Raw genomic sequence first — 24,291 nt, forward strand, 5'->3', positions numbered from 1 at the left:
TTTTTTGAGACAGAGTCTTGTTCTGTCTCAGAGCAACCTCCACCTCCAAGGTTCAAGTGATTCTCCTGCCTCAGCTCCCAAGTAGCTGGGAGTACAGGCATGCTCCACCATGCTTGGTTGATTTTTCTATTATTTTGTAGAGATGGGGTCTCACTATGTTGCCCAGGCTAGTCTCGAACTTCTGGGCTCAAGCAATCTGCCTGCCTCAACCTCCCAAAGTGCTGGGATTGCAAGCTTGAGCCACCACACCCAGTCACTTGAAATTCTTTATTTCTTTTTTTTTTTTGAGACGGAGTCTTGCTCTGTTGCCCAGGCTGGAGTGCAGTCGTGCAATCTCAGCTCTCTGCCTCCCGGGTTCACGCCATTCTCCATTCTCCTGCCTCAGCCTCCCAGGTAGCTGGGACTACAGGCACATGCCACCACACCCAGCTAATTTTTTTGTATTTTTAGCAGAGACGGGGTTTCACCATGTTAGCCAGGATGGTCTCAATCTCCTGACCTCGTGATCCACCTGCCTCAGCATCCCACAGTGCTGGGGTTACAGGTGTGAGCCACCGTGCCAGCGTTGAATTTCTTATGTATAACAGTACATTTAGGACAACAGTTCTTCTAACCTCTTAAAACGGAATTTTTCTTATGATGACTACTGTTACTTCAAGGAATGGAGTCCTATCCTTAAAAATAAATGGGGAGCAGAACAGGTGAGTGGTCCCTCTTGCAGCACAGCTCCAGTCTGCTCATTTGCATCTGAGCTGCTCATTTGTTTTAAACCTTAATTTTAACATACCATTGATTATAATACTTCATCAATTTAATAACAGCTTTACGGGGAAAAAGAAATACCATCAAATTACATATACACAATGATTATAAGATGCACACCAATTCCAGAACCTGAAAATGTGAATGAATCTTAAAATCTACTATTCATCTCCAACTTTTTATCCTTTCTTTTATAATTTTTTTCTACATATGTCCAAAACACTTTTATAAAATATTTTAAATTACTCTCTGGCAGTCATTTCAAAAGAGAGAGAGAAATAACTGGAGATAACGAATTAATATTTTGGTGTTTTTTTTTCAGTCTTTTTTCTATGAATCAAATAATGTCATAGATACATAATGCTGTTTGCATATTATACTGTATTTATTAAGATCATACTACATATATATTTTTAATCTTGATTATTCTCACATAACATCATATATAAGGTGTTCTGAGATTAAAATTTTGGTAAATATCTCTTTTCATTACCACTTAACTACTGTGTGGTAAAATTAACTTTACCCAAAGAGAAGTCAGGCTTTGCCCCTGGCTACTGGAAAGTGATCTCTGGCCCCTGAAATGTCCTATCTGAAAGAACAAGACTTCTGTCTTTGTTCCTCTGGGAGCTTTGGCCACTGGAGATCCTAACAGCATGATTTATGATGGGGGCTTTAGAACACACCGTATGAGTTCTGCCCTCCAGAGGAAATGGAGACTAAAGGAATTACCCCAAACCTCTGGAAGGGGCTGGGGACTAAAGGTCAGCAATACAGGCAATAAGTGATCCAGCCTCAGTAAAAACCCTGGACACCGAAGGCTTGGGTGAGCTTCCCTGACTGGCAATACTCCATGCATACTGTCATACATCAATGCTGAGACAGTAATGTGTCCCTCAGGACAAAGAAGCTTCAAGTTTGGAACCCTCCCACATTCCACGCTTTGTGTCTCTTCCTCTGGCTAGTCCTAATTTCTATTTTTTTGCTACAATAAAACAGTAATTATAAGTATAGCACTCTCCTCAGTCTTGTCAGTCATTCTACTTTCCAGCAAATTACCAAATCTGAGTGTCATGGGCAACCCCCATATTTGCATCCAGCTGGTATGATGTGAGGGTAGTCTTGTGGGAACTGTTCTCTCTGTGCAGTTTGCCAAACTCCTTTGCAATTGGTATCAGAAGTCTTGAGCAGACTTGGCAGTCTGGAAGGCTATGCTCTTAACCTTGAGTTTGGCTAATTTCAGGTAACTATCTGCCACATATTCTAATTTGTTCAACTTATTTAACCACTCTTTATTATAAACAGCATGCCCATTAAATCTTTATGCATAAAATTTCTGATTACTTCCTAAGAAATAATCACTAAAAATAAAATCACTAGAATAAAGAGTATAAACTGCATTTTTTCCCCAAAGATTTTATTGATTGCTCATGTTTAAAGGGATTAAAATAATTTCTATTTCCATTATTTCTAGATTACGTTTCCTAATGACATTCTTACTTCCACCATTTCCCCTTATAAAATCAATTCTTTTATAATTGGACTTCATATCTTAAACTCTAGGACTCTTGAAATTTTATTCTTTCGTGAAATAAAAAATTTTATTTTTTTAAAAGTTCGATTTTGTTTTGTAATTATTTTTTCTTTTATAATTATTTGATTTAACTTGTTACCTGTCTTTTTCTAGTAATAATACTGGTAACCACATTCAATACTCTTTTATTTCTTTATTTCTTTATTTTTTTGAGACAGGGTCTCACTCCATCACCCAGGCTAGAGTACAGTGGCACAATATGGTTCACTGTAGCCTTGATCTCTCAGGCTCAGGTGATCCTCCCACCTCAGCCTCCCGAGTAGCTGGAACTACAGGTACAGCTGGAACTACAGGAACTACACCTCCATGCACGGCAAATTTTTGTATTTTTTACAGAGACAGGGTTTTGTCATGTTGCCCAGGCTGTTCTCGAATTCCCGAGCTCAAGTGATCCTTTCTTTCTTTCTTTTTTTTTTTTTTTCCTGAGATGGAGTCTTGCTCTGTTGCCAGGCTGGAGTGCAGCAGCACGATCTCAGCTCACTGTGACCTCCGCCTCCCAGGTTTAAGCAATTCTCCTGTCTCAGCCTCCTGAGTAGCTGGCACTACAGGTGTGCACCACCACGCCCAGCTAATGTTTGTATTTTTAGTAGAGATGGGGTTTCACCATATTGGCCAGGCTGGTCTCAATCTCTTGACCTCGTGATCTGCCTGCCTCAGCCTCCCAAAGTGCTGGGATTACAGGCATGAGCCACCGCACCCAGCCGCACCTGGTCACCCCCTTTTATTTCTTATACTACTGTTTCTGATTCCATTTTTATGATATTTTATTTCTATTGTTCTATGTATTCAAGAATCCTTTAGGATAGAGTATTTGGTTGTACAAACCCCAATTTTCAACTTTTTTTTTTTAAATCCATTTTTTAATATTAGGTTCTATCTCTTGACTCATAACTACAATAAATTTAAGATTAAAGTTTTACTACTTACCTCCTCTTCAATAGCAAATAATTTGACAATATTTTTGTGATTGAGTTTTTTCAACACTTCAAATTCTCTCATTTGAACATCCACTGGACGAAGGAAGCTTATGTTATTAAATACTTTGATAGCAAATAAATCACCAGTTTTCTTTAAAAAAAAGAGAGAAATGTTTTATTTATTCATAATATTGTAAAAGAGATTAAAAGGTAGCATTAAAACTAGTTATTGCAACTTATTTTCTTATAGAACATCGTGCATCTTTTAGGCACAGGGAATCTGTACTAGGACTCTTTGACTTTTCTAAAAAGTTAAAATGAATCAATTAACTGCTCAACATTTCTTTCAAATTACACCTTTTGGAATTTAGAAATGGATATTTTCTTTCATATCATAAAGCTTTCATGAGGATACAGTGGGGCAAAAATAGTCACACATAGGAAGATAAAAGCTATAATAATATAAAAAGCAAAATCATCTTTTAGAGAGGAAATAGAAAGTGAAACTCACAAGGGCTTCTCCAAGGCCTAATAATTTTAAACAAATCAAAGCAGGACAGAGAGACTGAGCACTGTATTCCACCTATGAGATTTTTATTAAGAATATCAAAGTAATGCAATTAACTTTTCAGAATTATTTTGTAGCTAGGACAATGTTGGGGAGGGGAGTGGGGAAAGCAGGAGTTGCAAAGCGAGGCTAATGCAGACTTCCTGGTTGGATTCTACCCCTGCTGCCCTGGGTTACTTTCTGCAACTCTACCTAGATGACCAGGGCAGGCTGTTCCTTCACAGACCCTCTCTAAACGATTAAAGGCATTTATTTCTTCTTCTCTACTGATGTATCACAGCATCCCACTCTCACTCTTTCATGACCTACTGAAATAGATCACACACAAAATTGCAAAGCACAGCTGTAGTTGGGAGGGAATCTTAGAGGTTCTAAACACACGCTTACATTTCAGGTAAATAAACATCATATTCGTATGTTCTTCTTATTAACCTTCCTTTAAGATTCTCTTTCAGACCCTCTCACTTCCTTCCAGTCACTCTAATGAGCAAGCCTCTCCCTCGTGGCCAGCCCAGATCTTGAGTTTAGCCTTACATTTTCCCCCATTCATCCAAGGTTGAACTTCCCTAGAGCAAGCAGGAAAATCCTTTTCTCTTTGAGCCTGGGTTTCAAGCACATTTCATGGCTAAAGACATTTCATGGCTCTCTATCAGGACCTCTGTACTGTTCCTGCTTTGGAGCCTTCTTTATACTTTCCACAGATTCACCACTTGGAGCTATCATCCTCCTCTCTCACTCCAGAATCGCATGATCCTTTTCTTAAGGCCATTTAACTGCTTCATAATCCTATGTGATTCCCCTCACCCTGGTCACACAAAATGCACAAATTGATATATATTCTTTCCAGAGGAAAATGAAAGATGAAAGAGCCAATGACCATTTTCAGACATATGAAAAGAGAAGAATTTAACTATAGTTCAGTTCCACTCTTTTTCCCTTAGTTCAGCAAGGGTAAAGACACTGCCAAATCTATGTATCACCCAACAGAGTGATTTTTCTTAAGCTGAGACAGACCTCAAACTCAGTCTAAAACAAGGAGAAACCTAACAGAGGAGCAAGCAGGGAAAATAATACAATTTTGCAATATACCCACTGACCTCACGGTCATTATTTTCCAAACTTGTGTAGACTACATCATGCCTGTGAGATTATCGGGATATAGGTGGAAACGTACCATTTTCCCTTTATTCACCTACACAGTCATCTATTATTCACTAAGTCAAAGTGTATACAAATAATAGAGATCCATATATTATATATATATATATATTTTTTTTTTTTGTTTTTGAGAAGGGAGTCTCCGCTCTGGTCACCCAGGTGGAGTGCAGTGGCCGATCTCGCTCACGAAAACTCCGCCTCCCGGGTTTACGGCCATTCTCCTGCCTCAGCCTCCGGAGTAGCTGGGACTACCAGGCGCCCGCCACCTCGCCCGGCTAGTTTTTGTTTTTTTAGGTAGAGACGGGGTTTCACCGTGTTAGCCAGGGATGGTCTCAATCTCCTGACCTCGTGAATCCGCCTGCCTCGGGCTCCAAAGTGCTGGGACTTGAGCCACCGCACCCAGCTAGAGATCCATATATATTCTATATATGTGTGTGTGTGTGTATATATCCATATGTGCAGATCAACACATCCGTCAACTCTCTTCCCTTCAACTTCACCATGAATATACATACACATCCACACTCATACATTAGTAACTAAAAGCAATTTAATGAAAAAGAGATTAAGTAGGTAATATACTTTGAATGACAAGTAATACATGTAAGAATTTGGTCATTCTAAGAAATAATATAAAAGGGTTAATATCATGGTAAAAATCCTTAAATAGTTAAAGGGAAGCAGGATTTTTTGGAGGATATAGTCCTAAACACTTGAAATTGCCGTCATTAAGAACAAACATGGTTTCTCAAAGCACCTTCCTAGGAAAACTGTTGGGGACTAAATATTAGACTGGGCCTTGGCCATCTTTTTCGTGTGTGTGTGTTTCTAGTAGAGACAGGGTTTCGCCATGTTGCCCAGGCTGGTCTCAAAACTCCTAGACACAAGCAATCCACCTGTCTTGGCCTCCCAAAGTGCTGGGATTATAGGCGTGAGCCATTACGTCCGACGTGGCAATCTTTTAATTAATTCTTCTATTTCTCAAATCCTCATTTTAGATTTCCACACTATAATGGGTAAATATTTGTTTCCTTTGGAGAGCTTCAGGTTGTCTTGGGGTAGTCTAATCAGTCTTCATTCATTCACTTATTCTTTCATTCAGCAAACATTTATAGAGTGCATACTATGTGTAGTCATTTACATGAAGCACAGAGTATTTAAGTAAGGAAAGAGGAGCAGGATATGTGATGTATCTTCTACTGCCAGGCCCTTTCAATATGTCTCATCCAGTCTCTATCACTATTGACTATCTCTCATCCCATCAGCTTCCAATTTACTTCCTTTCTAATCCATCCTGCTACTAAACTCGAAGCTGTGTCCAGGGACTGCACATTAGCTATAGTTACATTCGCTAGGTCTGCCACAGTGCCTGACACATACCAAGTGATAATTAAAAGTTTGTTAATTTGGACTACAGGAAGATAAGATGATCAGATGTGTTCTCAATGCTAAATTCTGAGTCACTAGTCATTTTCTCCTTGGTATAAAACAAAAGCAATTTCTAGGATGGGGTACCCAGGATCGATCACAAGTAATCTGAGTAAGATTGTGGATAATTCTACATACAGGCGGAGGAAAGCTAAAAGTTGTCCGTATGGTACTTCTGATTCATTCTCTATGAGCCATAAAGGTTGTTTATAGTCAATATTCTCTCCCCAGAGGAAACAGCCCCTCCCCGATGTATGCTTATCTCATCGTCACTGACAGAACTGACTAGCAGTCTCAAGAATACAGGAAGAGGAAGCAATTCCTCTCTACTAAAACTTTAGGGCCCTATTTCTGAAAATAAGGATTTAGGAAGCTCCAAACATCATTTAGCTCCAAAACAAATTCATGGCACTGCAAAATTAGTTATTATTTGTATTATAAATGAACTGTGTACTCCATTTTTCCAGCTTCTTTCCCAGAATACTCTATTTTTCCAGCATCTTTCCCAGAATAGGAAGTTTAATTATCTTCGATTTCTTCATTTTAAATTATTTTAACTATTTTTAATTTCATCCTCCACATTGAATCTGACACAAAATCCTTTATGGTTCTTGAAGTGCCTCTGGGAATAATCTTATTTTATTCCCACTTCCACTACCAGGTTCTGATTACCTTATACGAAAATATGGTCTTTTCAACCTGGGCTCCTAGTTGAGAATCTCATTTTACTCCCATCTGCTTTGTAGGATGCTGTTTTAGTGGGAGTACTTACCCTTACCACAGCCTATCAGAAACACCTGTGAGTTCCCCTCCAACTACACATCTGCCTCCCTACCATCCAAAATGCCACATCAAATGCTACCTCAAATCATTACACTGAACTTCTGTCAGTGAAATCACTCTCTACCATAGGGGAGCTGCGGTAATCTTTCCCAGTCCATTTTCAACCAATCTGTTTCCCTCCACTCACTAACACTTAACCTCTGCCACCACTGAGTAGACAGTTCACTGCCTGACACAGCTATGCCTTAAATAACCACAAAAATCATTAAAACAATTTCTTCAGACAAAGGGATCAAAATCACCAAGTCACACATTTTAGCGTAAGCATGCATCTTAGAACAAAATACATACAGTGATAAAAGGTCTTCAAAGTTTTCTCTGTACCAACCTTATGTCTTCCACGAAAGACATTTGCAGTAGCTCCTTGGCCTAAAATATCAGATAAAAGCCACAGATGATTAGAAGTGCTCTGCATCTTGGCTGGATCAGGCAATCCTCTTGCTATACTAAGAGAAAAAAAAAATTTGTAAATATGTTTTAAGGGAGTAACACAGTTAAGAAACAAATGTTAGCTGTTTTTAGTCTCAAGTAAGATCACCCATTATCTGTTGCTGAATTGAAGTGTATAAACAGTTCAATATAAATATCTAAGTTTCAAAGTATTTTCAAGTCATAAGTTGCTAATTGATATGGTATAAACTAGTCAAAATATGAACCATTATGATTCAAGTTAGATTTTCCTCTGGAGAGATGGATCTGAATGTTCAGTTCTAGCCAAGGTAGATTTTACTTTCAGCTTTTAATCAATATCACTTTCTGTGCTTAACTCTTTGGTGTCACCTTGTCTGTTTTCATTTGTCTAAAATTCTGCAGGGATGACTAAAATTTGACGTAATGGTATAAATGGATTATTAAGAGTAACTTTAAGTTGAAGATTAAAGCAAGATGCCATTTTCCCCATGATCATCATTTTGATTACATTATTTCCCTTTAAGTTAGTATACACTACACATACTATAATAAAATACAATAATATGACAAAAAGAAATCTAAGTTTCAGCTGACAGCAGTGGCTCATGCCTGTAATCCCAGCACTTTGGAAGGCCAAGGTGGGCAGATCACCTGAGGCCAGGAGTTTGAGACCTTGGATAACATAGAAAAGCCCTGTCTCCAGAAAAAATACAAAAATTAGCCGGGGATGGTAGCAGGTGCCTGTATCCCAGCTACTAGTGAGGCTGAGACAGGAGAATTACTTGAACCCGGAAGCAGAGGCTGCAGTGAGCCGAGATCATGCCACCCCATTCCAGCCTGGGTGACAGAGCAAGACTCCATCTCAAAAAAAAAAAAAAAAAAAAAAATCTAAGTTTCTAGCAATCTTCAAGGCTACAATGCTGTGCGAGCTTTGAAAAAAAATTAACCAATGACATACATTCAATTTAGTTAACTTATCACAGGGCTGAAAGAAACATCTATTTCTCAGTTGGATGCAGTGGCTCATGCCTGTAATCCCACTACTTTGGGAGTCCGAGGCGGGCGGATCACAAGGTCAGGAGTTCGAGACCAGCCTGGCCAATATGGAGAAACCCCTCCTCTATTAAAAATACAAAAAAATTAGCCAGGCGAGGTGGTGCATGCCTGTAATCCCAGCTACTCAGAGAGCTGAGGCAGGAGAACTGCTTGAACCCGGCAGGCAGAGGTTGCAGTGAGCTGAGATCGCACCACTGCACTTCAGCCTGGGTGAAAGAGCGAGACTCCATCTCAAAAAAAAAAAAACAAAACAATAAAACCAACACCTATTTCTCTTCTAATTTTGTCTTTGTCAGTGAGAGTGATATTGTTACTTACCTCCTTCAAATATTTTGAAAGATTAATTTAAGACATAATTTAAGGTGTTTTAAAATAAAGAAAAGTAATAATGTAAAATATAATAAATATAGAAAAAATTACTTTGTTTCCTTCAGAGCAGGGAAACACTAATGAAAACAAATGTTGCCATTGCATAATATTTCCATAAGCTAAAATTTCATCTACACAATCTACACAGAACCTGACAAGTATAAAGGAAAGGTGCAAAAATTATTATTCCTGAAAAGTTACGAACTCTTCTGAAATTAAGGGTAGTTTCTCCAACCTCCAAGTATAAATATATAAACGTACCAAATAGCCTGTATTATCAAGTCTTTAATACTGAAAAGCTATGGATCTATCAAGGTATACAAAATATCCAAGCTCCACATTGGACTAAAATTGATGTATGCTAACATAGCATAAACACTAGTCCTACCATGCCCCCTTAAACCTGCTGTACTGTCATCAAAACATGGATTTTAATATCCCTCCACAGTAAGTTAAAGCAAAAAGTAGTATGCTAGAGTAGGTATTCTGTGATGAATTAATGACTACCAATATCCCCAAGTTGGGTTAGGAATATGCAGAATGGTCAGGGGTCTCAATTTTACCAATCACAGATACAGCAGGATATTTTTATATAATTTTACTACCCATCTAATTTAGATAAATTTTATATACGACTACTGGAAATAAGCAATAAAAATAAGATTTTCTTTTCACAAATAAGGAATACACATTTGTCAGTTATTACATTTCATTCACGATACAATAATAAACGTCTCAACCATCTAATGAAAAACCTTCCCTATAGTACCATTAGGTACCTATACGTATGTACCTTCAGAATAATAAGAAAAATATTTATCAGCTAAGGTATCTGTTCTCTATGCAGATACAAAACTATGGTTTCTGTTTAAGAGTAATCACAATAGTGGTCAGGGGAAATATCTTTTGAAACTATCTTCCAATAACTCCACAATAACATGCTAAAACATGACTCAGCACACCCACAACGTGCTTGCCATATAAATCGTCCCAAATTATTGACAAGCATATAGGCAGGCACTCAACAAGTATGTTGCTGATGATGCCGTGTTCAGCCTACTTCCTTATACTGTCCAAAACGAAAGTTACTATTTGTTGAGGGATGAAAACAGGTTTGACGACATGGCCTATGGACAAAGTTCCAGGATTTCCAAACTCTACCCCTATGTGATTCATACACTGGGGCTTCCAGAGTGGAAAAGACCTGTCTTTGGTTATACATTTGGCAGTTACTTGGCAGTTGTTTTGAGGCCACCTACTAAAAATACCTGGGATAGAGACTACAAATTAAACCCATAAGTCAGGTAGACGAGGAGCAAGGAACGTCCGGGAATTCGTATTTCATAGGCATATATTTAAAATATCTTAGGCTTCTAGTTTCCGGTATGAGTCAACCTCTGCGGACAGAACATCACTAAAACTCTAAGGAAACGTCTCTTTTAATCCTCTGAAAAATCAATGCATTTAAAAACTGCCAGTTGTGTCCACTCTCGGAAAGAGGGTAGAAAACAGCGAATCTAACTTCAAGGGAAAGAGGTGTCCCTGCCTCCCCGGGCAGCCAGGGCCCAGGCCCGGTAACGGAGTCGTACTCTTTGTGCCCAAAGCCCCCGGACGGGATGCAGGTCGAGGACCGGCCGCGCGGCGAGGAGCGGGGATGCAGGGAAGAGGGCCCGCGCGACCATTCCACCGGCTACGGCCGCCCCTGACACACACCCCAGAGGCAGTGTCCGCGCAGCGTGGGTCCTGGATGGCTTGGCCTCGGGTCGTGCTGGGCTTCTCGGTGCGCCCGCCCCCGCCCCCGCTCTGACTCAGCATCCCAGCCTCCCACAGGGGGCGGGAGCGCTCCCCGCCGGGCGGCGCAGGCCTGACCGACCGCGCCCCGCGCCGCCTTGGCCCCTCCGCCCGCGGCCGTCTTACTTACCCAGCCGGGTCTCCGCCGCGCCACCGCCGGCGGGCTCCCGCGGCCTCCTCTAGCCACAGGACACTTCCGGCTTCGCAAGCCCTGGCCGGGGGCCACGTGACCGACGGCCGGCGCGCCGGTGCGGGTGCGCGTGCGCACGCCTATGGCCCGTCCGGTAGCCACCGCAGCTGTGGCGGCGACTGCTGAGTCGGCTTCCCAGGCCACGGTAATGAGGGGGATGTCTGGAGACACACCCCGTCCACTGTTCCCCTCGCCCCCCTTTACTCTAAAGGCGAAGTGAGGAGCCCTGAGCAGCGAACACAGTAACTGGGATTCCCGCAACTGCAAATCCCGCCCCTACCCCGAGCGCCGGCCGACAGTGGGGCGGACCGACTCTGAACAAGGGATTACATCCCGATTTACAGGTGTGCAGAACGTGGGACACGTCGGGGGCAGGCACAGACGGCCGGCAGAGCCGGGAGGGATGGATTCTATGTTTTAAGGGCCCACTTTGGCTGCAGTGGAACCAGATTATCGTCTCACAGTAATTCAGACTACATTCTTTTTTTCATTTTCCCATCACCCAGAAAGACGTTAAATTCTTAATGTAATTATGTTCATTTAACTCCCTCTCGGTATTTTGGAAAATGGCCGTTTTGGAGTATCTAACTCCAAACTTAAGAATTTAAGAAGTAAAACCTAAATACTAAAATTAGGTCCTGCAATATTCGTGCAGTCAAAATCTCAAAGCAGCTATTCCCAATAAGGAATAGCTTTCTGAAGGGGTCCTTTCTGCCCACGGACAGCAAAACAGGCCTTTCTTAACGTAAGGAGGGGGCAGAGAGACCGCTGCTAATCTAGGGCTAAATTTCTGAGTGGAGGGGAAGAGGAAGATGGTGTGTCCCAGAGTAGTACTACAGCAAACACGAATGAACGGGAAGTCATGAGGAGTGGCTCAGAGGCTTTTGAATGGAACAGACCTAGGGTTGCTGTCTTGGCCGCCAATTACTAACTTAAAAGCAAGTTTCTTACCTCTCTAAGCCTCAGTTTTATCAAATGCACAATGGAGATAACAAAAGTCCACTCTAATGTGTTCTTACAAAGCAAGTTACTTTATTAGCATTTTAAACAACGTATAAGTGATGGAATCATTCTAACAACACATCTATTCACTGCTTACAATTCCAACCAATTTCAGTTCTCTGATATCTAATGACAAGAGCGAAGACCTGGTAAAGTTCCTACCACCAGTAAAACCACAGCTCAAAGTTGTGGGAGTGATTAACTGAGCCAAAGGCCTTCATTCACATGTTTACCACATTAAAATACCTCACAGTGTTTTCTTATAAGGTCAACCACCTGGGAACCAATTAACATTAGCATTAAGATTTAAATAAACTGTTAGGCACAGGGCTAAATCAGGCATTACAAAACCCTGTGGTTCCCTAGTCAGGTCACACAAATCCCCAAATATTTCAGCTTGTTAACAGTTTGTCCTTCCTCTCTTGAGACAATTATTTGGGTACTTGCTTTTGGTAGTAAGGAAATTCACGAAGGAAGTTTCCTAACTGTGATGGTGCTCTAGGCAACTTCAGAGAAGAAGACAGAAATTATGCATGATTATATAACATGAAGAGTTTAATTTTTATTACACACTCAATTTCCATGCCCTGATTTCTCTTAGCTCTATAAACACACGTAAATCTTCTGCAGAGCTTTAAAGAGCTCCGAACGGGAAAACACCTTTCCATATATGGAATTGATAGCATAGTACAGGCCGCGCGCAGTGGTTGATGCCTGTAATCCCAACATTGTGAGGCCAGTGGGAGGATTGAGGCCAGGAGTTTGAGATCAGACTGAGTAACATAGCGAGACCCTGTCTCTACCAAAAAAAAGAAAAAAAGTAGCTGGGTGTGGTGGTGCACACCTGCAATCACAGCTAATCTAGATGCTGAGGCAGGAGGATTAGTAGAGTATGGGGCTAGAAGTTACAGTGAGCTATGATGTCACCACTGCACTCCAGCCTGGGTGACAGACTGGTCTCTATTAAAAAAAAAAAAAAAGTATAGTGATACACTATTAATTCCATATATGCTAATATGAGATAGCATCCATATAAACTACTATCAAGTCTTTATGTGCCAGCTACTGTAATAAGTTTTTTCAAGTTTAACTCATTGAATTCATGAGTTTTGAGGTAGCTACCATTATTTCCCCCATTTTACAAATAGGAAAACTGAGGCTGGGAGACATTATTTAACTTGCCCAAGGTTCTAAACCAGTTACTGGCAGAACTGGTATTTGAACCTACTTAATCTGATTCTAGAGCCTGTGCTATATAAACTCTTACCCACTATGCTATGCTATTCATTAGTATCTGTTTAACAATTACTACTATTACAATAGCTGTAATTATCACTTGTATAGTACAGGGGAACCTATCAAAGAAACACTCAGCTTTCACTTATCTATTTCTGAAAACATTTTTTATTAAAGTATAAGGTGCATTTCACTGATTTACTTATTTATTTTATTTTTTGAGACAGTCTCTCTCTGTCGCCCAGGCTAGAGTGCAGTGGCACGATCTCGGCTCACTGCAACCTCCACCTCCTGGGTTCAAGCAATTCTCTGCCTCAGCCTCTGAGTAGTTGGGATTACAGGTGCCCGCCACCACGCCTGGCTAATTTTTGTATTTTTAGTAGAGACGGGGTTTCACCGTGTTGGCCAGGCTGATCTTGAACTCCTGACCTTGTGATCCACCCACCTCAGCCTCCCAAAGTGCTGGGATTACAGGCGTGAGCCACCGCGCCCGGCTGATTTATTTTTATAATTGTCAGTTTAGTTAAGTACTTTTATTATATGATGTAAGAAAATGTTTGAGAATGTCTTCTGGAATTAACCAGAAACAAAATAATGTGCAAAATAGATAGAATTTACAGTTTATAGCACTGAAGCCCATTCATGAAAACCCATTCATGAGGCCAAAGGGCAAAACGACAACCCCCTGAAAATCTCAATTGGGCCTTTGTAGAATTTAAAACTAAATGTCTATACGAATTCTGCTGCTCAGTTTTTTGTCTCTCCCCAATTTTCCAGTGATACTACTGATAACTAATTATTTTTCCTTTTGCATTTCAAGTAGGCTATGAATAAAAATGGAGGAAGGGCAGGGTAAGTACTCTGTCTAGTAATTAAGTTAGTACCGATTTACAAACATATAAACAGCATAGGTATCACTAAAGTATACTGTATTACTAATACATCCAATACGAAGGTTAGAAAAATAAATTGGATTTTAATTCTTTTTTTTTTTCTTTTTTTTTCTGAGACAGAGTCTCGCACTGTCTCGCCCAAGGCTGGCAGCAGTGGCAGTCTCAGCTCACTGCCAACCTCTGCTTCTGGGTTCAAGCGATTCTTTCGCCTCAGCCTCTGAGTAAGTGGGATTACAAGCGTGCACCATCAACACCTGGCTAACTGTTGTATTTTTTAGTAGAGATGGGGTTTCACCACGTTGCCAGGCAGTCCAAACTCCTGACGTCAAATGATCGTACCTGGCATTGGCTTCCCAAAGTGCTGATTACAGCGTGAGCCACCCGCCCGGCCTGGAATTTAAATCTATCAACAAGATTCACATAGGCTTTTCTAGTACATTAAAAAAAAAAGACTCTCATATAACCAGAAACTAAGTTGGCGATGTTACCTTGAGGATGGAAGGTAAATTGAAATTAAAACATCCACACACTCATATTCTTGTAAACCTTTAAATGGAAATTAGGGAGAGATTAAGATGAGAAATAAAACTAAAGTTATTTAAATAATAATTCCAGAAAAGACTTGTAGATTTACTACGTAAAATTTATTTATATAATATATATACATATATAAAAAAAAAGTGTACACTGGAGCCTAAAACCATTTCTCTTTTGTAGAATACATATGGCAATTGAACAGTTTAAAGAATATGAAATGGCTATCTACAAAAAGTTAGGTTTTGGATTGTTGTATCCCCCCATACTTTTATGTGTTTCACAAGCTAAAGACAATTTTCGAACATTTTGATACTCCAGCAATTTTTAAAAAAGACACGTTTCCACTGCCTGTGTCTTTTTATAAAGGACTTGACTTTGAAATTTCAAATAAAAAGATAAGGTTCTAGGATAACGGTCTTTTAAGAGCATCTTTATACAGAACAATTTGGACCGGGCAATGCGGCAACTTCTTTTGTTGTTACATACCTGTATCAGGAAAATTACACCCATTTTACAGAAAATCCCAAAACATATACTGCAGTAGAGCTCAAAACAGTGTGAAAAGACCAGTGTGAATGGCACACAAAAATCGCTTCTTTATACACTAACTGGAATTCCTGATCATGAAGTAGGCACAGGGAAATCCAGTCCTTAGGGCTTTGCTCTCTGGAAGAACACCTGTAAATAAAGTATTAATGCAATCAATACTAATGTCAGAAGATACCACTTTCACCTGAAGAATGGCTCCAAGTTTCTGAGTGCTAGCAGTGTTCTTTTGTAACATATGATAGATATTTAGAACATTTCGCATGCCTTATATATCCATATGTAATCCAAGGTAAGAACTTTCTGTTCTGGAGAATTTGGTAAGTCTAGATATAACTTATGCTGACATCACCCAACTGGGGAAGTAGTGAAAATATGGTATTATCTCTATGCTATGGAAATCAAGTGGTCAGAAGAAAACATGCTCTTGACACCTTTTTACTGATTGGTACTATTTCAAAATTAACACTGGTAAATTAAATATTGAGGCTGGGCACAGTGGCTCACGCCTGTAATCCCAGCACTTTGGAAGGCTGAGGCAGGCGGATCATCTGAGGTCAGCAGTTTGAGATCAGCCTGACCAACACGGAGAAACCCCATCTCTTACTTAAAATAGAAAAAATTAGCCTGGTGCGGTGGCGCATGCCTGTAATCCCAGCTACTCGGGAGGCTGAGGCAGGAGAATCACTTGAACCCAGGAGGTGGAGGTTGTGGTGAGCCGAGATCGTGCCATTGCACTCCAGCCTGGGCAACAACAGCGAAACTCCGTCTCAAAAATAAATAAATAAATATTGAGGAGGAAACAAGTCAAAGCTAAACACAGCAATTCTAACCCCATAAGGAATTTACTATTTATTTGATGATTCAAAAGTACCTCCAAGTCAGAATTTGAGACTACAAAGGAGTTGGCTAGAGGCTGTGCTAGGCATGGCCTAGTACTACACACTGCCATCCATAGCAGGTCAGGTGAGCATCAGACATAATTCACTGTTCTCAGTAAGGACAATGATATGGTTTGACCCTGTGTCCCCACCCAGATCTCATCTTGTAGCTCCCATAATTCCCATGTGTTGTGGGAAGGACCGGGTGGGAGATGATTGAATCATGGGGGCAGGTCTTTCCCATGCTGTTTTCCTGATAGTAAATGGGTCTCACGAGATATGATGGTTTTAAAAATGGGAGTCTCCCTGCACAAGCTCTCTTTTTGCCTGCTGCCATCCATGTAAGATGTGACTCACTCCTCCTTGCCTTCTGACATGATTGTGAGGCCTCCCCTGCCATGTGGAATTGTGAGTCCAATAAACCTATTTTGTAAATTGCCCAGTCTCAGATATGTCTATCAGCAGCGTGAAAATGGACTAATACAGACAAGAACAGTATTGATAGTGCCCTAGTATCTAGGAGATTCATTTAACAGATAATCTACTGACTATGTGCAGGGAAAAGAATGATCACTATATAGGCAAAAGAAAACCTTACAAGGAGACCGTGCTTAAGGCAAACATAGAAAAATGGGTACAGTTCATACAGAAGTTGGGCTGCTATTAAGGCAGGATTTTTGAAGAACTACAAGAACAGTAAAGACCATTTCTGCAAGAAAAAACAGAAAGGTAGTCTCAGGTCAGAATACGAAAAAAAAAATTAAGTACCAAACTGAGAAACATGAATTTGTTTAGGAAGATTATGAGGAAGGCGAATAAATATCAAAGGACTATTTGAAGAGTCAAACACATCAGCCTGGCTAGAACAAGAGAAGAAACATCAGAATAAGATAACATCAGCCTACACCAGAGCAGCAGAGACAGAAGAGAGGATGAGGAAAGAATCTGCAAGATCTGAGGATCAATCAGATGTGAAGGGAGGAGTGAGCACAAAAGAATGAAATTCATTTTTTCCAACTAGAATAATAATGCTAACACTGATAGTTATGATCACTAAGATAATGTCATCACTGAAGAGAAGTTGGGCCCAGAAGGAAGACTTTTTACAAAAGCTATGCAGATGAATAACCACATCTGGAGCATAAGCCTTCTACAGGGTACCTAGATCTACTGTTACAGACACCTCTAATAGTGAGGATTGAGTCCTTAAATTCAGTTTGACTTATGGTTATTCAACAGGGGTTACTCGCGTAGGCACTTTGCTTTTTTATGGGAGGATGGCAAAGGGGAGGGTTCCCAATGATTAAAAAAAAAAAAAAAAAAAAAAAACCCCAAATATTCTTCCACACAAACTCTCTGATATGTTTAAGCTGACAAACTACAACTAAGAAAAAACTGACAAGGGAAAATGTTAGAAACACAGTCAAAGGATGACACACTTATAAAAGGAGGCTTGATGGCCCAAATCTGAGGATTCTCGTTTTTGTCTGTTTTACAGTTCAAATGTTTCAAAATAGGATATAAGCAAGTATCTCATTCTTCTGTTTTTATATTTTTAGCCCCTTCTTTTCAACTTAATGTAGACAACTGTTCCTGAACATTTCTTATTCTCCTAATCCCTCTAGTTTCTATTTAATTACATCATGAAACTATAAAACTGGCATTTTCTCACCAATATAATCAAAGGTGTACACATTCAGTGTGCTTACCTAACTTATGATCTTTTGCAACAGCTTACTTAAAAGGGACTTCACATAAACATCTATAATTGCAGATATGTATTCTCTCTTGACTCTCAAACATTACCTAATTGTATGAAGATACGTGAGCTTCGCAAATACCTACCTTTAAGTAATTTTTAAAAACTTTAGCATCAGGCTGCTGAAGCGCTTGACAAAACTCCTGGGGGGTGGGGGAAAGAGGGAGAAAGAACAAATGTATTTGTATTAAATCCATCGTAATTCATATCCACAGGTTTTTTTTTTTTTTTTTTTTTTGATTTTTTTTAAGAGATGGTCTTGCTCTGTCATCTAGGCTGGAGTACAGCGGTGTGATCATAGCTCACTGTAGCCTCCAACTCCTAGGCTCAAAGGACACTCGCACCTCAGCCTCCCAAGAAGCTGGAATTACAGGTATAAGTCACTGTGCCTGGCTCTTTTTTAAAAAAAGCTGTAGTTAAAAACACTTAAAACTTATCACGTTAACCACTTTTATATGTACAGTACAGTAGCATTAACTACATGCACACTGTTGTACAACAGGTTTCTAGAACTTTTACATCTTGCAAAACAAGCTTGCTTTCTGCCTCTTAACTGAAGAACTCCCCATTTTCCCCTGCTCCAGCCCGTGGCAACCACCACTTTCTGCTTTGGTGAGTCTACTTTAGATATCTCAAACAAATGGAATCATATAGCATTGTCTTTTAATAACTGCCTTATTTCATTTAGCATAATGTCCTCTAGGTTCATCCACATTATAGCATATGACAGGATTATTTTATGAATCAGGCTTAATAGTCTATTGTATGTATATACCATATTGTTTATCCATTTATCTGTCAAAGGAATTTAAGGTTGCTTCAAATTCATAGTATTTAATTTATCAAGATCAATTCAAACAGTATCTCACCACAAGAGGTTTGTAGCATTTTCAAATGTTAGTACTTGTCAAACAGGCTGATTTCACTTTTGAGAACACAGCTCTCCTAGACAAGGTGGACTCATGCCTGATAAGAGTGAGTGGGACAAAAAACATTGCTATGGCTGCTCACATCTAGTAAGAGGGATAAACAGAGCTAGACCAAAAGAAAAAGAGAATAGGGAATATTCTGCAAAATGTGTTGTCAGACATAAGGCATATTAAAAAGGGAAAACTGAGGTTCCTTATCTTTCATAATGAATTACTAAATAGAAAAATAATTTTGCTTCATTTAGCAATCTGGAAGAAGATTAGCTGTAAACTGAATGGTCTAGTTCTACTTTTGGTGAGCACTAAGATCACAATAATAATTAATATTTTCATTAAAATACTAGTTTACTTACGTAACAAATGATAACCAAGAAAGTCATTAATATCTCTAAAGTTAAAGGTGGTATATTGTTAAGTAAGAGATCACAAATTCATTAAAAATGAGTTAAATTCATCTTTTAAACTCACGTGAGATCTACTTTATTTTTGAAAAAACAGCATTATAAAAGCCTCAAAAAAACACCATTGAGGCTGGGCGCAGTGGTTCATGCCTGTAATCCCACCACTTTGGGAGGATGAAGTGGCTGGATCACTTGAGGTCTGGAGTTCAAGACCAGCCTGGCCAACATGGTGGAACCCCATCTCTGCCAAAAATACAAAAATTAGCCAGGTGTGGTGGCACACACCTGTAGTCCCAGCTACTTGGGAGGTTTAGGTGGGAGAACTGCTTGAACCTGGGAGGCAGAGGTTGCGGTGAGCTGAGATCGCACCACTGCACACCAGCCTGGGCGACAGTGAGGACCCTGTCTCAAAATAAAAACAAAAAAACACCATTGAAAGACAGCTGTGTCATGGACTGAAGACTTAATATTGTTAAAATGTCCTCACTACCCAAAGCAATCTGCTGAGGAGAAGTGGTGTCTGCTGTTCTCTTACCCCTCTTTGGTGTCTGACTGCCACCACCTGTGAAGGGGCCCTTCCCCTTCTGCAGTACCCAGACCAGGGTGATGTAGTAGTGTTCAGGGAGTTGGTGAAGGTCACAACAGTGAATTATAACACACCTGGGGAGCTGGGTGAGGGTACCAGGAAATTTGTATTTTTCAACATACCTCAGATCAAAAAAAAAAAAAAACCCTTGGATGGGGCACGGTGGCTCACACCTGTAATCCCAGCACTTTGGGAAGCCGAGGTGGGTGGATCATGAGGTCAGGAATTCGAGACCAGCCTGGCCAACATGGTGAAACCCTTTCTCTACTAAAAATACAAGAATTAGCTGGGTGTGGTGGCGGGAACACATCAAAAAAATCATGGGCAAGAATGAGGACACAAGAAAGGAGAGCAGGAGAAAAAGCAGTTCTCTCACCCATCTCATTTTGGCCTTCAAAGTAGTTCTTATGGGAATCTACCTGTGAAGTGAAAGGGCAGGCATCCTACCCGGGCCTAGTGGCATTACCCAAGGAGAAGACAGGGAAGTACAAAGCAACACTGAAAGCCAGTGCCTAGCAGTAAGATCCAAGGCCACTACGGGCTAGGGTAATTGATAAGGGGTTACCTTGGTCACAGAAAAGCCCCTGGTTCTGGATAGGTGCGATGGCTCATGCCTGTAATCCCAGCACTTTGGGAGGCCGAGGCCGGTGGATCACTTGAGGTCAGGAGTTCAAGACCAGCTTAGCCAACATGGTGACCCCCACCCATCTCTACTAAAAATATAAAAATTAGTCAGGCGTGGTAGTGGGCGCCTGTAATCCTAACTACTTGGGAGGCTGAGGCTGGAGAATTGCTTGAACCTGGGAGGCAGAAGTTACAGTGAGCAGAGATAATGCCATTGCACTCCAGTCTCAGCGACAAAGCAAGACTGTCTCAAAAAAGAGAAAGAAAAAGATGACGACTCTGGAAATGTCTTTGCAATAAAAGGGCCCTCTTCCCCACCTTTACACGTTATGTAAAACGACACAGGGGAAAGAGTATATAAAACTGAGCTGCTAAATGAATATCGTTATTCCATCAGGTCAACAAAATGCTTCTTAATGGCCAGGCAAGGTGGTCACATTAAAATCCCAAGACTTTAGAAGGCCAAGGTGGGAAGATCACTGAGGTCAGGAGTTCGAGACCAGCCTGGTCTCAACTAAAACTTTTTTCTCTACTAAAAAAAAAGCAAAAACAAAATTTAGTCCGGCATGGTGGTGCCTGCCTGTAATCCCAGCTACTCAGGAAGCTGAGCCACGAGAATCACTTGAACCTGGGAAGCGGAGGTTGCATGCAATGAGCCAAGATCATGCCACTGCACTCCAGCCTGGGCACTAAAACAAGACTCCATCTCAAAAAAATAAAAATAAATTTAAAAATTTTTTAAAAAGCTTCTTAATCATTCCAAAAACAAAAAACAAAGCAACGTACAGATTCAAGGCAATCCGTATAAAAGTTCCAAGAGCATATTTTATAGAAATAGAAAAAAAACTAGAATTTACATAAAATCACAAAAGGCCCTGAATAGTCAAAACAATCCAGAGAAAGAGCAAAGCTGGATGTACCACACTTCCAGATTTCACAATATATTTTAATATTACAGTATGAAAACAGTATGGTAACAGCAAAAGATAGACATATATCCTAGCTACTTGGGAGGCAGAGGCAGAGGCAGAAGGATTCTTTGAGTCCAGGAGTTTGTCGTTGCTGTGAGCTATGATGGTGCCATCACATTTGAGTCTGGACAACAGAGTGAGACCCTGTCTCTTTTAAGACAGACATATAAACCAATGGAACAAAATAGAATTTGAAAATCAACCCTGCATATAGTCAACTGATCTTCAACAAGGGTACTAAAAATACACAATGGGGAAACAATAATCTATTCAACAAATGGCGCTGGTAAAGCTGGATATCTATGTGCAAAAGAAAACGAGACCCTTATCTAACACCATACACAAAACTCAACTCAAAATATATTAAAGACTTTATATAAAGTCTCCAAACTGCAAAAGTAGAAGAAAACATAGAAGAGCTTCAAGATGCTGGTCTTGGAAATAATTTCATTGATATCATGAAAAGCTACATTAGTGGGGCTACATCAAACTAAGAAGCTTCTGCACCATAAAGTAAGCAATCAACACAGCAAAAAGGCAACCTCTGGAATAGCTCGAGAATGGGAGAAGATATTTGCAAACCATTTATCTGATAAGGGGTTAATTTCTAAAATATAAAAAACTCCTTTAATTCAATAGCAAAAAACTTAATAACTTGATTAGAAAATGGGCTAAAGACTTGAATAGACTTCTCCAAATACAAATGGCTAACAGGTATATGAAAAGATGTTCAAACATCACTAATCATCAGGGAAATGCAAATCAAAACCACAATGAGGTATCACCTCACACCTATTAGAATGGCTATTATAAAAAAACAAAAGACAACAAACATTGGTGAGGATGTGGAAAAATTGGAACCCTGCTACACAACTGACGGAAATGCAAAATGGTATACAGTCACTATAGAAAATAGTAAGAGGTTTCTTCAGAAAATTAAAAATAGAACTACCATATAATCCAGCAATCCCACTTCTGGGTATTTATCTACAAGAATTGGAATCAGCATCTCAAAGACATATTTGCACTCCCATGTTAACTGTAGCACTTAAAATAGCCAAGATGTGAAAATATCCCAAATGAATCTATCAGTGGATTAATGCATAAAGAAAATGTGATATATACATACAATGGCATGTTATTCAGTCTTTAAAAATTGGGAAATCCTGACATGTAATAACATGGATGAATCTAGAACACATTGTGTGAAACAGCCAGTCACAAAAAGAGAAATAACTGTATGATTCCACTTATATTCGGTATCTAAAGTAGTGAAATTCACAGAATCAGAGAGTAGAATGGTAGTTGCCAGGAGATGGGGGCTGTGGGAAATGGGAATTGCTTATCAACGGGTATAAAGTCTTAAGTTATGCAAGATGAATATGTTCTAGAGATCCACCTATATTTTACAGGTACATCACTGTCCCTATAATTAACAATACTGTGTTGTGCATGTAAAAATCGTTGATGGTATATTTCTCATATAAGTGTTCTTACAATAAAAACACTATTGATGAAGAAACAAATTTTGCAATCTACATAAGAGATTGTAATTCTAGTTTTAATCAAAAGTTTGATACTTCATTAACTCCATGTACTACTGGACAAGAAATCTGGAAAATTATATGCCAAGAAACAATATTATACAAATGACTTCTTAAAAGTATAAGGTAACTTTTCAGACACTTTTCTTAAAATACAGTTTCAGATTTACAGATTAAGCCTTGATAAACTTGGTGTACACACAATGAACTGCCTGGCACAAAGCTTCAGAACTCTGCTGTGGTCCCCTTCAGCAGTCTGGAAAAGCCTATTAGGCTCCTTTAGAATGTTTTTTTAAAAAAATGCATGACACATAATACATGGGATTATGACAGAAGCCAATTATACTGAACAATGGTTATCAAATTAAAGTATGGTAGAACAGTAAGGACTTATTAACTTGTTATATAACAAGGTGTAGTGATATTAGTAACTCATAATTTCAAAATGGTGATAAGCATGAACAGTATTTTCAGATACTGGCAACAACTTATGTGATATGAAAATATTTGTGATTTCTGCTGGCGACAATGTCACAGGCAATACTGCTACTACTGTGATTGCTCGCCTACACAATGGTAAGAAACAGCTCTTACCTGAATTATTTCTGGAGCTACTTGCAAGGAGGGCAGGTATTCTTGTTGAAGATACTGAACACATTCTGGGCCCTGAAGATTAAAAGATACAACTGTTTTCTTGCTTGACATTAATAAGCTTAAAAAGAATTGGAACAATACATGTACACTTTAAAGGCAACATAATATTGTGCTTAAGAACACAGACTCCAGAGCCAGACTGCCTTGGTTTGAAGCCTGGCTCTGGCAACTTTTTCTTTTTTTACTTTCTTTTTTTTTTTATTATACTTTAAGTTCTGGGGTCCATGTGCAGAACGTGCAGTTTCGTTACATAGGTATACATGTGCCCTGGTGGTTTGCTGCACTTGGACAAGTTACTTAACCTCTCTGAGCCTTGGTTTCTCCATCTGAAAAATAAGGTTCTTGGCCAGGTGCAGAGGCTCACGCCTGTAATCCCAGCACTTTGGGAGGACGATGTGGGTGGATCACTTGAGGTCAGGAGTTCCAGACCAGTGTGGCCAACATGGTGAAACCCTGTTTCTACCAAAGATAGAAAAAAATTAGCCGGGCATCATGGTACATGCCTGTAATCCCAGCTACTCAGGAGGCTGAGACAGGAGAATCACTTAAACCCGGCAGGCACAGGCTGCAGTGAGCCGAGATTATGCCACTGTACTCCAGCCTGGGCAACTGAGCGACACTGTCTCAAAAAAAAAAAAAAA

At 39.9% G+C, this 24,291-nt stretch overlaps 2 protein-coding genes across 3 annotated transcripts in view; both read right to left on the reverse strand.

The window, feature by feature from the left end:
- TBK1 (TANK binding kinase 1) overlaps window positions 1-11,430 on the reverse strand; it is a 56,760-nt gene extending 45,330 nt beyond the window's left edge. Inside the window, 3 exon segments of the mRNA XM_017872527.1 lie at window positions 3,284-3,424; window positions 7,599-7,716; window positions 11,028-11,430. Coding sequence (XP_017728016.1) covers window positions 3,284-3,424; window positions 7,599-7,685 — 228 coding nt within the window. The 5' untranslated portion in view covers window positions 7,686-7,716; window positions 11,028-11,430.
- Window positions 11,431-14,850: 3,420 nt separating this feature from the next.
- Window positions 14,851-24,291, reverse strand: part of XPOT (exportin for tRNA) — a 43,226-nt gene continuing 33,785 nt past the window's right edge. For both annotated transcript variants that reach the window (XM_017872595.1, XM_017872605.1), the window contains exons 23-25: window positions 23,591-23,662; window positions 18,028-18,084; window positions 14,851-15,433 (exon numbers count right to left, since the gene is read on the reverse strand). In XM_017872595.1, coding sequence (XP_017728084.1) covers window positions 15,407-15,433; window positions 18,028-18,084; window positions 23,591-23,662 — 156 coding nt within the window. In that variant the 3' untranslated portion in view covers window positions 14,851-15,406. The remainder of the gene's footprint in view (window positions 15,434-18,027; window positions 18,085-23,590; window positions 23,663-24,291) is intronic.

Source organism: Rhinopithecus bieti, unplaced genomic scaffold, assembly GCF_001698545.2.
Source record: "Rhinopithecus bieti isolate Rb0 unplaced genomic scaffold, ASM169854v2 scaffold_1103, whole genome shotgun sequence".
Taxonomy (NCBI): Eukaryota; Metazoa; Chordata; class Mammalia; order Primates; family Cercopithecidae; genus Rhinopithecus; species Rhinopithecus bieti.